Source organism: Lissotriton helveticus, chromosome 4_1 (genome assembly GCF_964261635.1).
Source record: "Lissotriton helveticus chromosome 4_1, aLisHel1.1, whole genome shotgun sequence".
NCBI lineage: Eukaryota > Metazoa > Chordata > Amphibia > Caudata > Salamandridae > Lissotriton > Lissotriton helveticus.
In genome coordinates, this window is record NC_136063.1 from 1,625,597,631 (window position 1) to 1,625,615,070 (window position 17,440).

Genomic DNA, 17,440 nt, shown 5'->3' on the forward strand with positions numbered 1-17,440 from the left:
AGCGGCTGGGAGGTGTAATAAATCGTTACTTTCGATCCTGATGGTAAACGTCCAGGGGTCATGGCATCTGCCGTCAACAAGTGGCAGACACGGGCACAGATGGACTTGACTTTGGAGCTTCCGATGCACGAGGAACATTTGCCTTTAAGGGGACTACCTTTGGGTGGCAATTTCTCTCCACGTTTGGTCAAATATAAAAGTCAACACAGAGTAAGAAAAAAGGAGAAGATAGAAAAATATAAAGTTAGAAGGCCTTCCTACAGGGAAACACAGAAGAGCAGCAATTTAGGCCGCTGCATACGGTTACCCTGTTGCGCTCTTACAAAGGTATACCCTGACTTGAACAGTTATCGCATGCCCTTGAAACAAGGGTCGTAGTCAGACAGAGGGGAACCTCGTGCAGCTGTCCAATTGGGATGAATTGTAAATATACATTTAAAAATAGTTTTTATCAATCCTTGGTCAGATATTTTGAATCTGATTTAGAAATGGGTGGTGAAAGTAAATGTGAAAATCTACTGATTCGTGACAGCAATAGTAAATGTTCATTTGCAGATTATCTGTCCTTGTAGAATCCACTGATAGAATTCCCACCAGCATATATATAGCATTGCAGTTTGTCTAAATGAGGGTGTAATATGGTCTGGATATTTGTAGCACAGTACTGGGAGGTCCATTCGGGTCACCATGTGCTCTAGAAATGTATAGACTAGACTAGTCTACTGCGGGAGGGTGGTGACATTACTGTGAATTTATCCTTTTCTAAATAGGCCCTTTAGGGACCAACACCTACAATTCTGCGTGCAAGTGAATAGTTTTACTTAACTGTTTCGAAGGACCATCCAGCGTACAGAAAAATAAAAACAGTTCTCTCTACCCAGTACTGCATCACTAGCAATCACCAACATGAGGCATTTTGAATGGCTCCTCCAGTTGAAGTGGGGATGTTTTGGCCCCAAGGACCAATGCCTACTCTTAAAAAATAAAAAGTAAACTTTTCTTTTTTTCTTTTTTAAATGCATCCCATTCCCTTTACTGAAAATGGGCTGTATTTCAAAATAAAGATCTGCTTTATTTAAAAAGCAGTCACAGACATGGTGGTCTGCTAACCCCAGAAGGCCACCATACTTGTGAGTGCTATCAATTCCCAATGGGTCACAAACTGTGACCTGCCTTATGAATATTAATGAGGCAGGTCCCTTGCGACCCATTGGAAATCGCAAACAGTGTAAACCACACTGTTGTACATAGCTGTTTGTGATTTCCTAATAGCTAATCACTAAAATTCGCTTTTAGGAAATCGCAAACAGAAGTCTATGTACATCTGGCCCTAGATGTCTTGTGATTTTTCAAGGATCAGATTTTCATGCTCTGCTTACAGAACCCTTGAGCTGAGAAGCGGAGAGTAGATGAACATCACTATCAAGGTGGAAGATTAGAGGTCTTAGACCCACATTTATGGTTGGATTAGTAAGGTCTGCTGGGTTACCTACCTGGTAGTGTCTGATATTAACTTAGCAAGGCATGAGGATGAAAAAGTCACGAAAGAAATCAGCCCATCTATATACATAAATCAAAACACTGCAATAAAAATAGCATCCACAACCTTCAGAATCAGAATTATTTAACAGCAATGTGAAGAGTACGCAGATAGAAAAAGAGGCTGTAAAAACATTACCCATATATAGCAACTAGCTGTTCAGAAAAAAAGCCATCTGCCATTGGTTACGGGGCATGCTGATGGTGTCATGAAAACACTGAAACCTTTATGACTTCAGGTATTTATTGGTGGGAATCTCATATATTGTACAATTATGGACTATAGAATCTTTTGTACTAACTGTGCTCATTTTCCTAAAAAACTGAAGCACCTCTTTCATTTTTGGATTACATACTCTTCTGAACCATGTCTTTTACTCTAGGTCTATATGTTCTCGCTAACCAGTGTATGATCTGGGTCCTGTCATTTTTCAAATCTATATTTTAGGGAATGAACAAATATGCTATACACTCTATGAAAGTCTTGCATGCCCCATATCATCAGCACTGGCAACCCATTGAAGATTTTAGTGGCACCCTGTGTCGGACTTCACTTTTCCTGACCTGTACAATAACCGTGCCAGAATATGCCATCATTATGACCAATTGTAACAGGATGATACTCCACTGGTGTGAAAAAACATTCTGCCATAGGCTAGGTATGTGTAGTATCTACCAATTGCCAGACAGCTCTATGTACACTGGTGCCAACTTACATTATATTACCTACCGGCAATCACCAGTAGGTAGTTATAGTTAAGACCATGATTCCATAGAAAAAGTATTTTTTGACTTGGCTATAACTTGGCGTCCTTTGACTAATCATCAAATTTTTTTAAGTGTGGCAGTAGTACTAGTAGTGCATTGAACATTTGGTGGTGATCTTTCAAAGGGGGGGCAAGAAAAAGGCCAAGAAAAAGGGGGGTGGGTCATAAAAAGCGCGTATCCCATGTTAAATCCCATAGGAGTTTTTAACACGGCTACAACCCAAACCGCTAAACAGAATTACACCGAATATGGCAGAAGGGTAGCTTTTGGTTCGCAGATAACGCTTTCAGTTATTTGGTATTAATCGGTTTAGTAGTTTGCATGAAATTAAGGAAATCCAAATTTATATATCTATGATTGCAAAGCCTTTGCGAGTAATGGCGAGCTCATGTAGAGATCTGCAGAGCTCTGATTAGCTACCAACACTTCAACCAGGAAGAATTGGTACCCATCTTGGAAATCAGCTTCAGCCAACTCCCAAAATTAAATGCAGAAAAAGAGAAAAGTGGGCAGGGTAGGAATACCCTATACCCCCAGCCTTGGTCCTGGGGTCCCAGAGGTACACCAGCTGGGTAGAAAAGCATTTTATTTTTAAACAATTCACAGCACAATTCACGAAAATAAAAACAGGCCATGTCTCCTGGTCTTGCTTTTAATATTGCCTCCGGGGGGCCATATCCCAGGAGCATGTGTAGATTAAGAAGTAGGGGGCGCACGCCCCCTCCAAGGGCTTCTTTATGCCCCAAGGACAACCACCTCGCGGGGCTCATGTTTAAGTTATTGCAGGGCGGCTGCATGGGCCCCCCCACGTCCCAGGGATCAACACCTCCCTGGGGCTTTACATTTTTAAATACATGTGGGAGGGTGCACGGATCCCCTCTGGCCATGGGGGCTACCACCTTCCCAGGACTAATGTCAATATTAAGGGGCATCCAAGTGTACTCTCCAGGCCGTGGACCACCACCTCCCCGGGCTTTATTTTTTTAGTTTTTAGAAGAAGGGGGGGCACGGCCCCCCTCCGAGCCATTCTCGGCCCCAGGGATCACCAGCTTCCCGAAGCGTCCTGGGCACAGAAAGGAGGGGGCCATACGCCCCCCCTCCTGGAACCATGTATAGCTCTGGCGACCGCCACCCACAGGGCTGGCTCCTGCTATGCCCTGCGGTTCCAAACCCCGGGACATACAAAGAGTTCTGTTGGGTGACACAATTCTTTACCAAGAATTGTGAGAAATGTTGACCATTCAACATTAATATAAAGGGTTCAGAAATGATCCTTTCTAGAAAGAATATTGACTTCTTATAGAGAGATAAATATTCAAAACTGAGTAAAACCACAAACACGACACTAAAAAGCAGCTTTTCAATTCAATATATTCATTGTCATATATGCAACATTCTTTGACCTTTTATTTTCAGAAATGAGAGAATGCAGGGAAGTGGAAAGTCATCCTTATAATTGTGTCATGTTTCATCATTGGAAACCTCTCCCCATCCTGGTAGGACAGTGCCACCAGGCAGACTTGACTATGCCCACATCACAATACGTTAAAGTGTATTTGCTTAGAGAAGGTGATATAAAAATATTCCTTTTGTCTTAGTAGGCCAGTAGCTTATTGTTTCATCTCAGGTAGGACTCACCAGAGTATAATATTAATTAGAACATTGGAATGTTGGGAGCTCCATTGCAGACAATGGAGTGCTCCCTGCTTCTATGGGCCGGTAAAGGCCCGCAGAGCAACATTCCAATGTTCTACAAAGGCTTCTCGAAGTTCGAGGGGATTTATATCCCCTCGAGCTTCTAGAACCCTTTGTTTAATTTGTTAGAACATTCTGCCCTCTAGTGGCAGAATGTTCTAATAGCCTTATAGCCCTTCATAGCAGGGCTATACCGGCTATTAAAGTCCCGCAGTTTCGGCGGGCCTTTAATAGCCGGTATAGCCAGCTACGGCGGGCTATAAGGCTATATTGTTTAACGTTTTCTTTTCCTCTTCCTCACATCACAAAACTTAGGCATAGTGGTCGTTAGGAGGAAGCTAGGGATCCTTGGCCCAGAAGAATGTCCAAGACCCTTTAGGGCTATCCATTGAGGGCAGAATTATTTTGGTCTAGCTACCAAGATGATGTGATTCATTGTTCTCAAAAACCATCCCACTCATCTTTAATCTTACCAGCGGTTTCCATTCAATAAAGTCATTTTACAGGGGAACTGTAAGGTATTTTTAACTCACTGATCTGGATCCTGTTCTTATCCAGTAGTTTTTTTTATCTAAGAACTTCCTCATGCTCCAAGTCCTACAGGAGGTCAAGTCCGCCCTGGGAGGACTGTCCTACCAAAGTGTGGAGAGGTTGCCGATGATGAAGCATGACACATTTATGTGGGTGAGGCTTCCTTTTCCATAAGGATGACCTTCCCCTTCCTCCACAATTGCACAGGAATTCTGTGAACGTCCAATTTGGACATCCATCTGTTTGTTCTGAGGTAGCAATACTATTCTGCAACCTACCTACAGCTGCCACCCTTTTTGTGATAGCTGGGAAAAGCCTACAGTCATTCCACAGCATTTACGGGTCGGGGAATGTTCAGGCGTTCCCCCACTAAGCCATCTGTACCTGGAAAACGCACATCTGGAAACAGATGGTGCCTCGGCATAAAAGCATTACAAGACCATATAATTGGTGAACATGTATTATACAAAAACGTTGTTACCCCACAAAACAAACTTTACATAACAATTGGAATCAGTGGACAGATTTGACTAAGGGCTGTGAACTTGCTCATTTGAATATTTTATCCCTGGAAGGAAGAGAACACATGCCAAATATGGACGAAACTGAATTAGGCATTTCTGTATCTTAGTAGCCATTATGAAGAAACGTTACAGAATCCTGGGTATGTCCAGACACCTTTCTTACTAATACAAAACAGTAAAAACATCTTCTCTTTCACTGGGCATACTATATGATACTTCTGTAGCATTGCTCACCATATAGATTAGGGTTCTCAATCGACATACGCTGCTTCTGGGCTTCTAGAAAGACACGGATGTTGATTCCTTTAGATAAGGAAGTACTGTTGATGAATCGAGATGGAATTCTAGTAGTGATGTCAGGTTCCTCTTTACCAAACCCCAAGTCTAGAAGCAGCTCAACCGGGTCCGCTTCCCAGTGCTTCATAAGTTCAGGGATGCTGTATTGATGACAAAAAAAATTAAAATCATGTGTTTTATATTAGTTAAGTTAAATCATTATCACAAGCCATATTTGCCCTATTATCACTTTATATCATTTCAATTTTTGATGTCAATCAAAGTGACAAATGAACTATTACAGCACTGCATTTACTTTGACAGAGATACATTCATACAAAAATATTAGTATTAGTGAAGAGATACAAATAAAATATTTATGGATTGGAGAAAATATATCATTTGCTTAAGTCACTGAACTGCAATAATAGTCTTATCTATTTCGAGTAAGGATTGCTTATATATGTACTGCTTTATCAATCAATTAATTAAATTCAAGTGGTGTTTTTTTGCGATTAATTATAACATTGAGATACTTTTGAAGCAATGAGGTGCACGCCCCACATTAAACCATGCAGATCCTCAGGAAACTAGCAAGGCCACAGGAAAATTGACAGGGAAGGAGGAATGGTGATCTTAAAACATAAATGTTTCTCATGTCAATTTGTTAATCCAAAGACATTCGTGTTTTTCAAGGTGCTCTCGTGTTTAGACCCTTATCACAACAGTACATAAACAATGAATTGCTAATTTGTGTTCCCTGGACCAAATACACAAAGAGCACCAGAATTTGGATTGTCATTCGATCTTTCTGCCATGTGATAAATCATGAAATTTCAACATTTCCCTAATTTAATGTTCCTTTCCGTGTTTAGGAAAAATCTATCCCTTCATCAGTGGGAATATTTAAAACAATCTGAAAAGGAAAACGACAATGCTTGTGTTATATAACAAATAACTGCAACATCTGCATTCATAAGTGTTTTAAATGGAAAACGTCATCCAACTTTACTTCTGTTTTATACACTCAGGTTGAACTTGGGTGCACAAAAATGCTTTCTGAGTTAGGCCTTTATTTCATGAGTATTTGTAACAAGCAGCATCACCCAGGAGAGTATTCTAACACTAAGCAGGTGTGGACTAGCTTCACCTAGGATAGGCGGGAGGGGCCAGGTCTATAGCACCTTACGCAGCGCAAACATTGAGGAGGAGGCTCGCATGTGTACTGGCAGGTCATTCTATGCCTTAGGTGAGATGTAGGTTGAAGGTCCGACTGCCGGCTCTGCTTATGCATGGGATGTGTGCAAGTATGAGTCCAGCTGATGGGTCTGGTGGGTTTGTGAAAGGTGATATGGCTATTAAGATAGCCAGGGCCAATGTTGTGTAGTGCTTTGTAGATGTGAGTGAGGAGTTGAAGTGTGCTCATTTCTTTATAGGCAGCCACTGGAGTTACTTGAGGTGTGGTCTGATGCGTGTGTGGCATGGAAAGTTGAGACTTGACTTTGACTGATGAGTGCTGAATGGTTTGCAGTCTGGCGAGTTGTTTGCTGATTCAGCATATAGGGTCCAGCTTGCTTATGATGAGGGCATGTGTGATGATTTTGCATGTGTTGGTGGTGGTCAGGAGACATTTGAAGATTTTCCTCAGCATCTTCAGGTTGTGGAAGCACAAGATTGTCACGACGTTGGCTTAGGTGGTCATAAGGAGTTTACTGCAGTTGATGATCTGAAAGTTCTTGGCACAGTGAGTCCTAGTTCAATCAATCATGCAAGCCATGAGCTTTCTACATTGATGATTAGCTCATAATTTGAATAAATATTTTAATTGGCTGATTTGTTTGCCTGCTAATTGTTAGAGTCCGATATGTTTAAATAATAAAATCTATATAATTTTCAGTTCACTTTAACTTGCTATAATTATATTGAGCTTCACTGAAATGAAAGATAAATATGGAGCAGCAATAGAGAAAGACAGTTGCTTTATATGTGTGTACCATTTCTACCAAAAGAACATGCAGTTTAGTTCATGTACTTGTGTTAGTTTATACATATTTCAAAATTAACATGTATTGTACTTGGCAAAATATCTTTTCACAGTCCACGTTCCTGGTTTTTCCCTGAATTGTGTTTTACTGTTTTCCAGTGATTCTTATTTTGTATGAACACTGCATGTACAACGCTAAAAGCCTGTTCTCAGGCATAGTTATTATACCTTTTAACTTTTTTAGAAATACTTATAAAAACATATGGTGTCATTATTTGCATTCATGAATTTAAATTGCGAGTTATAATGAATTGCCTCCATAGCTGACCAGAGCAGTACATTACCTGACAGAAAACCAGCCATCTTGGAAAACGCCCGCAAGAGAAGTAGTCTAAGTAGCTCCATGCTGGTAAAAAAGTTCAACAAATAAAAACAAGTAGACAAACCTCTCGTAGCTGCATACCGAAGATCGAAGACCGAAATAGAGAATAACCAGTATAGAAAACAAGTAAATACTACAGAACATGTTTTAAAAAAATGTACAACTTACATACCTTGTGGGTTGAACAGGAACTTCCTCTGAAGAGTCCCCCTGTGTGTAGGTTGAAGGAGAATCCATCATTGCCTGTAGTGATCTAGTAGGAGAAAATTAGAACCATGTGAACATTTCAACATCTCTTTAATCACGTCATGCCCTGTTTTATATTCTGCTTGTATACAATTATTTTGCAAATCATCAAAAACCTTCGCAGCCGATTGATTAGAACTACGCATTTCAGTTTAGCATTGATATGCACTGTACACTCTTCCCAATATCCATAACATATTTTTTTCAAATAGAAAGGCAGTGTTCGAACTTTAACAAACTTTTTTAATATCAAGAGATCTCGCTTGCATTTTCGATGACTTGCTGGTTTGGCTCCTCACCATTCCAGGCACCTACAGAACGTTACAGCTTCTGAAGAATAATTGGGGATGTCAGTGGTGCTCAAAATATAAGATCTTGACAGAATTAGAGGTGTACTGTGCTATGGAATATAGAAGGACTAGGTGGAAAAGACCTTTTGTGATTTTGCAAACAAAATTATAGGGGATGACACTGTGAGTATATCTGCTATAAAATGCCTTGTGTCATGAGGGATTTTCGGAGCCAGTCCTGACCTTGGAACTTGTAGGTTCATGTTTTCAGGTACTCTCATGTTTAGTGTTAGAAGGGTGGGTTTAAGATTTCAAGCAAGTAAAGTGTTATTGGCTAAAATGTCAGGACTAGCTGTTGGTGTCACAAATGACAGGGGACACTTTGAAGCTCTGAGTAGGTTTAAGGGGCTTAGAAAGCAATAGAAAAACACACCAAGCAAACATGCTCGGCCAACACCTGATTCTAGTGACAACCGTATAATAAATAGCATGACATATTGTAACTTCATATACATTAATAATTGACGTGTATGCCTTCCGCGAAGTAGTATGCTATCTGTCTGCAAAGTGCTTCAGCACAGCATCAGGGGCAGAGAACAATATATAAAAACCACTCAAATACATTAACAGTGAAAAACCAGGGGGCATATTTACAAAACGTCACGCGGCACAACACAGCAAGAAACCTTGCTGTGCTGTGTGACAGGGAAAGGGCAGGAATGCACTATATTTAAAAGAATACAGCGCATTCCTGCCTTTGTCCCTGCACCGGTGTTATTTTGGCTGCATAGTGCCAATGCAGGCACCCTTGCAGCATGGTGCAAGGGGGCCTGCGTTGCATGCAGGATTTTTTGGTGCAGGAATGGGAACTTCCTGCACAAAAACAATCCTGATAAGTGTATTCCTTTTTCTATGTGAGCACACATAGAAAGAGGAAATAACAATGAGAAATAAAGTAATTTCTCCCCATTAGGCCGGCCAGAGAAGGCACATATTTTTGGCGCATTCCAGGGTCTACCACTTTTGGAAAATCTGGGAATGCATCAAAAACCATGGGTGTTGCATGGGACCAACCAAGCAGCGCCAATGGACAGCCTTCCCGGGATGGTAAAAGTATGCAGTGATTTGCAATGCGATGCGTTACTCCAGATTTATGAAGCCACTCAGGGCCATATAAAGTGGCCTTGCGTTGCATCATAAATTAGATTTTGAGCTAGCACGTCACTTGCACCACTTTGATTGGTGCAAGCGTGATGCTACCCATTTTATAAATATGCTCCCAAGTACTCTTCCTGGTTCGATATTCTGTGCATCTTCTGCCCTGCTGCCAGGGATTTGTCAGATTTCGATGTGTGGTCAGTTTTAAATTGTGTTTCAATGGAAGCAAAGTGAGGGTCAACACTGACAAATAACACTTTAAGTGCCAAATGTGGGTAACCAGCTTTAAAAGGACGACAGACAACAAAGAGTTAAATGTAGAAAGGGGAAACCAGCGAATAGCCCCAGCATGTGTTTTAAACAGAATCACTGTAGACAGAAGGTGGCCCAGTTTTCATTTAATGAAGCCATTTAAAAAACTTTGGCTGGCGCAACAGCAATTGAAAATTGAACTATTGGATTTGATAGTGCAGTTCAATCGCAAATAAAAAGTGCCAGGACCGTGAACAGAATTAAAGATATAGTTGAAACTAAATCTGTTCGCAAATAGATTACTTCTTCAATGGAAATAATTATTAAGGATAAAATATCTAAATGAAGTGTTTAGTTTAAAAAAAAACAATGCCACTGTACTGGACAGAACAAGTAAGGGGCAACAGGAGAGGAAAATAAGTTAAGCCATAACTGTTTGACATGCCCAGCTTGAGCTGCCAAAGTGAAGGGCAGACACTATTGAGCTCGTCCCCTGGTACAATTTTGAGCCCTTCTCAACTTGCCAAATTGGCACAGGAACTATGTAAACATCTGTGAAATGCCTTGGGCTGTTTCTTAATATCTTGGATAGCCAACTGATTATTGTCCTAAAAGTGGCTTATCAAAACCCGCAAACAGCTGAAGAGGGTTGACCCAAAGCCACTTTCTGTATGTCATGTGCTGTGTGTGTTTTGAGTGATGAACTGACATGAGGTCTTGCTAGACAGCTAAAGCTCTTTGGAGAAAGTTCTAACAAGAATTGGCAAAGCAAACCTGGAATCTTCAACCCATTAAGACAGCCATCTATCGATTCATGCACTTATAGTTTGTGCTCTTACCATTTATCCGAGCCCTCATGCATCTATTCATGAACTTAGTAATTCATTCATGCAGTCACACATTCATCCATCCAAAATAACACACACACAAACCCAACAACAATGAAGAGATAAATCTGCGTTACTGGTTTTGCAGCTACGTCATGAGGCATGTAAGAGCGTTTCCAGTTGTGTGTGACTTTTGTGTAAAAGGGGTTTGACAGTCCTGATAGTGTGTGACTGCAAGTTTGAGAGGGGGTGTGAGACTGCTGCTAAAGTGTGAGACTGCTAATCTACGAGGAATGGGAGAATTCTCTTTAGAAGAGCAACAAATAATAGAAAGTCACTAAAAGTGATTTCCAGTGGTTAACATGATTAATTTAGATTGATTTTAAAATTTCCATCTGTACATTTTTTGCTGTCCTAAAAATATTACTCACAATAAAATATGTGCCTGACACCACATTGTCAGAAGCAAATTTTAAGTTCACATAATGGCGCGGGCCAGGAATGCAGAGCCGGACCCATGGAGTGACCGCGAAGAACGTTTCCCGAGGGGGGGACCTTCCGGAGCAAGGAAGAAAATGCCCACGAAAAGAGCCTGGAGTGTGAGAAAAAGAGGGCAGGCGATTGGCCAGCAGGGTTTTAACCCCCCAATCTGAGCAAAGGGCTCAGTAAAGAAAGGGGGCAAGGTCAAGAAAGGCATACCGTGACCAATCCACATTGGAGAAGGTTGGCATTGGATATTGTCCAGCATCTGAGGGAGCATGGGCTGGCATCCATGGCACAGCAGCAGAGCTAAGGAGCAGGAGATTATCGGTCCTTGTTGGACGGCCCAGGCACAGGAAGCAAGCCAGGGCCTGCGTGTGAAGTGTGGCCCGGGAAACATCGGGTTCAAGCAGTGGAGGGCAGCAGCCACTGGGATCTAAGGAGCAAAGTACGAGGCCACTACTCTCCGCTGTAAACCCCAGCCTACCCCAAGTCGTGCCCCCAACATGGCACGAGCAGGCGGTACAGCCCGCACAGTAGAAAGAAGCAAGGGAGTGGGGGATCGCTCCAGTGTGGCGATGATGGGCAGCAGCCGAAGCATTATGTGGCACCTTCAAGGCTCCGCAAACCCGGGGTCGTCACCACAAGGCGCATCAAAAATATGTGCTTGATACTGCATTTTCAGAAGCACATTTTAAGTTCACAAAAAAGACTCTTCAGCTGCCATGAAGCAAGAATGGGGGTTATGTCTGCCTTACATTTAGCCCTCTACCGCTTTAAGGACGTGGTATGTGATAACACACATGCCAGCTCGCAAAATTTACTCCTGAGTGCTCACTGGTGGGCAGTAAGTACACAGGAGGAAATACTGAATGTCAGCTCTCCAAATTCTGCCCTCCCTCTGGATCCTAAAAATTGGCAATAAGGCTGGCATTTAAAATTTTCACATGTGATCAAGCTATAGGAAGGAGGCCATGACCGCAACTCAGGTCCATGCAGGTACCTTCATTTTGCTGGAATAAGCTGTTATGGAGAAGGCGCCGTATCCATGCCTCTTGGCCCATAGTGGATGTTATGCATGGTTAGCTCAACAGATCATTCCACATTGAAAGAAGAGTCTAATCTTTTTACCAAGTTCTTCCATTTGCAGATGAGGGTGTCCAACAACATTTCCAGATGTAAACCAACTTCATTGAATTAGATTACAGTACTTCAGTGATGCCCATCAACACCTTTGTCAGCACTAAGGGCAACTCAGACTACAAGAGGTAGACAGGTCAAAAGAAATGGAGGAAAATATGCATATGGGCTCTTTTGTCTGAATCTGCTGTAGGGTAGCCTTTATAAATAGATACAATTACCCTGATTCTGCCTTCACTACACCAGTTTGCTTATGAGGCCACGTCCTTGTTAAGTCTAACATGCTTGGCTTAATAACCTAACCATCAGCAGAAAAACATATTTTGGTTACTACCAGATAATTCTCTGAGCCACAACATTTTGCAAGTGAGGGCCTGAAATATTCATCGCAAAACACTCTTTTTCCTGAATGGTTCCTCCTTTTGGGATAAGTTCTCTGTGGATCGCATAACTCTGTATATCTTAAGTTAAAAAGAAACTGAAGTTACATATGTTTGTGTAAGAGCTAGCACTTTCTGCAAGTTTTATGTTTTGTTGAATTGTTTCAAGAGCTTAGCTTGTTTTCAAGTGTTTCATATTTTTTATCTTGGATTACCATTATGGCAAAATGTATTATGGTCATGCAGGTAAATATTTTCTGTACGCACTGTGTCGACACGCCATTTGTCTATCGTAAATTTCACAAACTATGCATTGGAGATGATAATGGCGAGATCAGGGCATCTGTCACTGTCATTTAAGCCATAAAAACATACACTCTAAAACAATCAGGATTCGGAACTGCAGTGAGCTCACTGAGCGCGGATTGTCCATGTCCCTTGTCTGCCAATTTTGTGTTTTGTTCTGGCCCTTGTCTATCCGACAAGGCAGTACTGATATACACCTAGGTACACAACTATCCAAGTGGGCCTGGGCCCCGCTACAAAGCACTATTACAGTAAGTCAGTCAAAAAGAACACTTATTTTGTTATTCCTAACCATAAAGTGCATTTCATAAATATTAAAATGTAAATGTTTTACTATATAAAATGTCACTTTCTAAAAGTTTCAAAATATGTTTGGTTAATCCTTACACTAAAGTGCATTTTATTATTTTAACATTTTCATTCTTGCCCTATGTAAAATCACTCATTTTCAATTTACAAAATAATTCTCTGCCGTTAATTAAGATTGATAAAAGACAAACGCTTTTCCGGGTTAAGTCCCTCACTTTTTTAGCTTGTACTTAGAAGAACATTACTGAGGTAGGTCCTCCTATTGGAGAATGTCACTTATCAGTGAGAAGAATTTTACCCCTTAGCATACTAATTAGATGAATGCACCTACCAGAGAGCTGATAACGGTTTGCCTACAGGTGCAGATGTTTAATTCCTGGAAGACTGGTTTAAGAAGTGTCTTTCTTTGGTCCATAACTGTTGGGCATGTGCACATAAGGTGACTTTTTGATTCAGTTCTGTAGCCGCAGAAACGCCAGTTTGTGTCTTGCTTCCTGCCCTTCCATGTTGGAAGCAGATCTTTTGAATCATGAGATCCGAACAATACAGTGTAAACTCAAATTTTATCGCTGGATGGAAACGTGCTGAGATGTATCCTTGCGGCCTCAACTTGGTGTAACAATCTATCACAGTCCAAGCATTTCGCCGTTTAGCCAGGATGATTGAATCTTCCAAAAGTGACAATTTCTTTGCAGTGATATTGCTTAGCCTGTCCATCTTGCTGTCCTATGCTTCTTGGATTCCCAATTCAACAAATGCTTTTCCCAAGTGGGCGCCCCATGAATTAGATTGCTTTTGCTCCATATGAGCCTTAATCTCAACCTAACATAGATTTTTCAGTGATCCACACTTTGAGACTCAAAGTTTCTAACACAGTTTTATGAAGGTGTTAGTTCTTTGGAATTTCTGATTTTGAAGTCCAAATTCCAAGCACACCTGAGCTGGGGAGGTTGCTTTAGGGAGACAGAAAAATGTTTTATACAGAATAATTCGTAGCTCATTCAAGATGTCTATTTCCTTGCCATGCCATATTTCTGAGCCAGGAGGGTAGGAGCTGTGCTGCCATTACGGTCAACAAATGACAACTTGAAGGGCAACTCAATTTCTTTTTTAGGCGTTTGAAAGCAAATATTAATGATTGAGCTTTTGCTTTTATTATCGCAATTTGGTTTGTAAACGACATTTGACTCCCCGAGTTTATTTCCAAATACTTATATGAGCGGGCTGACTCAACCTGTTCACCCTATATGAACCATTTATATGCTCTGAACTGAGTATATAATATGTGTACTACTTTGGTTTTCCCCAGGTTCAACTCCAACCCTTGCAACTCGACATAGCTTGCCAAGACGTTGATCATTCTTTGCAGGCCAATCGGGCATTGGCTCAGAACAACTATGTCATCTGCGTATTGCAGACAGGTGATGCGCTCATTTGCCAATTAGGGTGGATGGCCCTCTACTCTTGTCAAATAGCTGTTCATGTCGGCCAAGTACAAATTAAATAAGCTCTGTGCTAGCAGGCAACCTTGTTTCAGGCCATTATTGATGTTCATTTTAGCGGTCACTCTACTGCCATCACCAAGTTTTACCTGCGCCCATGTTTCGCTATATAGTGCTATTATTGCATTGAGCAATTTTTGTGGTATACCCCAAGTTTACAATTTTGTCTGAAGGTTGCGTTGTGGTACTCTATTGAAGGCTAATTTTAGATCTATGAAGCAGGTGAACAAACGGGATTTCCTTCTTATTGCTTTTTCCATTAACATTGCCAAGACTATTAGGTTTGTTGTTGTTCCCGTGCCTGCCCTAAATCCTGCTTTTGGAATCACACATTTCTCCTCCACCCAAGCATGAAGATGTGATAAAATGGAGGAGGCCTATAATATTGCTTCCACATCAATTAAGGCTATACACCTGTAATTTTCCTGCAAGGTATGGCTTCCATTTTTATACATTGGGTGGTAAATGTTTCCTTTCTGAGAATTCGGTTTGTTGTACTAACGATAAATGTGATTAAAAAGAGGTGTTAAATACCCTGTCCAATAATCTGCAGCTTACTTAAATCAAGGATTAAGGAGATCATTTGGGCAGGCTAGTCTTTCGTTTTTTATAATCCCTTCTATGAGTGTTGCATCGGTTAATACTGTTGGTCCGTGTATGGTTGAGTCAGGCATTTCCATTGCTGCTTCCGCACCGTCCTGGGTTTGTATGTTTGATTTAGTTCAAACTTCAGGTATCCTAGGAATAAGTCATTTAGCCCCTTCACCTCCTAGGTTGTCTTCCTATTTTGGTGAGTTGTATACATTTCGCTCACATACACTTTCCAGTGTTCTTCCCTTATTCCTGCATTTTGGTGCCAGGCCTGGATTTTTGTTACGCCATGTATTGTACCCTAAAACTCCTTACTATATGGTAATTTACTAGACCAGAGTAATTTTTCTCAGAGTTCTTCAGTGTACCTCCTTTTTTGCCTCCTTGCAGTCTTTCTTGTATTTTTTCCTTCTGACTGAAATATTGGATGTCTATTGTTGTGCCCTTTCTTGTTGCTGCAGGTAGTTTTCTCAGCTCCCAAGCTATTTTTCTTTTGTCTTCATGCAATTATTTGTTGTACCAGGGTTGAGCCCTTTTTCCCTCGGTGCTCTTGGCCATCAAAATTCCAGTATAATGCTAGTTTTACTGGAAATCTTGTTAATAAGGCCTTTCTTAGAGCTACCCATGCATTCACGGACTGTTCCTCTTTCAAATTTCCCGACTAATTTACATGTTCATAGACAACGTCCATTATTCGATCTGCGTTGGCTCCTTGACATTTTAGTTTGCTTTCTGGTCTTTTTGCTAGATCATTTGTTTTGTTTTTCGGTTGCATTTTGAGATTGATTCTCAGAACATGGGGTAGGTGGTCGCTTTCAGGGCGGGTGTACATTTCAAAGGAGTACACCATGCAGCGTACCTCTTCGCTAGCAAAAGTGTAGTCTATAGTTGTTTGGCTCTTTCTACTTAAAAACATAATTGCTGCCGGACTGTCCTCCTTTGTTTTTCAATTCAGGATCGATAAACCTTGTGCTTCTAGCTGTTTTTGTAGATTGGCAGATTCTAATGCATTAGATTTACTCTTGACGAAGTTGATGTTAAAATCCACTGAGATGCTCATTTGCCCATGTTAATCCAAGTTTTGAAGCAGTTTTGTCAGGTTTACGAGGATTGTCGACTTTTTGTTCTTTCTTTTTGTTGTCTGTATGTGTATATACGTTTATGATGATTAACTGCACAGGCCTTGTTAGGGTACTACTTTTGCTTTCAGGTTTTAAGACCTGCAACCAGTTCTCTCCTTAGTCGAGTCTACAGTGGTCCAAATGTACTTTGAGGAGACATATATAGACATACCCCACTATGGACATCCGAAATTGGAGATTTTGTCTGCCGGTATATGGTGCTCCATGAAACCTACTATTGGTCTTGGTGTTAATTTTCAAGTTTCTTTTAGTAATATCAAGTCAAAGATTTGAAAAAGGCCATGGTCTCATTATCTAGGCACATTTATCCAAATCTGAGGACATTCTGTGATGAAATGTTGATGAGCTCCTTAGTTGTTAATGTAAATTAGGCCCTAGGTGAGACACTTTCCTTTTGCTGCAGAGCTACGTCAGGTTCGATGAGGTTCTAGGGCTATGGGTACCCATGTACAATCCTGCTTGTCTACTATCATTGGCTTCAATAGTGTCTGGCTTTGCCTGGCTGTGTTTGTGTTGTACTTGCCTGTGAAGGAAAGAAACTCCTTGCTCCCCACAAGAATGATATAGAACCTTTATCTGTAGCTTTTGAGGATTTAGGCAACACTATTTTCTGTAGCAGGGGGTAGGGGTAATTAAGACGCTGTTGGTGTAGTAAGGTTATTCCCCAGATTTCAAAAGTTTCTGAATGAGTAGATCAGATCGACTATTTTTCTGGAATTCCAAGTAGTTAGTGTTACTTCTACTTGGTGATGATTTTCCATTTGCTGAAATTCTACTGCAGGAAGGTCAGCTGATGCAATTTCACTTAGTCTGAGAATCTCCCTAAACAGTCTTAGCAGGTTTCCTCTATTAAAGTGTCCTGTCTCCCTTGAGTTGAACATTCGGGCATGAATATAAATTTTGTTCGGCAATTCTGTCTAGTTTTTGGTGGTTCCTCTTGGTTGATGGATTTTAAGTTCTTGGTGTTGAGTACAGGGGCTTGTCTGTTCAGGCCTGCTTTGTCTTGTGGTGCATGTTCTTGATTTAAGATGTTCACCTTTTGGGTAGCCATATCATGGAACAAATTCCCTGCATTAGGCCTGCTCCTTTGCGGTGAAAGCTCAGCACTAGCAATTCCT

General features: G+C 41.1%; 1 protein-coding gene across 7 annotated transcripts in view; it reads right to left on the reverse strand.

Annotated features, from left to right (window-relative positions):
* Positions 1 to 17,440, reverse strand: part of ITPRID1 (ITPR interacting domain containing 1) — a 462,385-nt gene that overhangs the window by 188,843 nt on the left and 256,102 nt on the right. For all 7 annotated transcript variants that reach the window (XM_078688261.1, XM_078688266.1, XM_078688262.1 and 4 more), the window contains 2 exons: positions 7,872 to 7,952; positions 5,292 to 5,494 (listed from right to left, as the gene is read on the reverse strand). In XM_078688261.1, the coding sequence (XP_078544387.1) occupies positions 5,292 to 5,494; positions 7,872 to 7,952 (284 nt within the window). The remainder of the gene's footprint in view (positions 1 to 5,291; positions 5,495 to 7,871; positions 7,953 to 17,440) is intronic.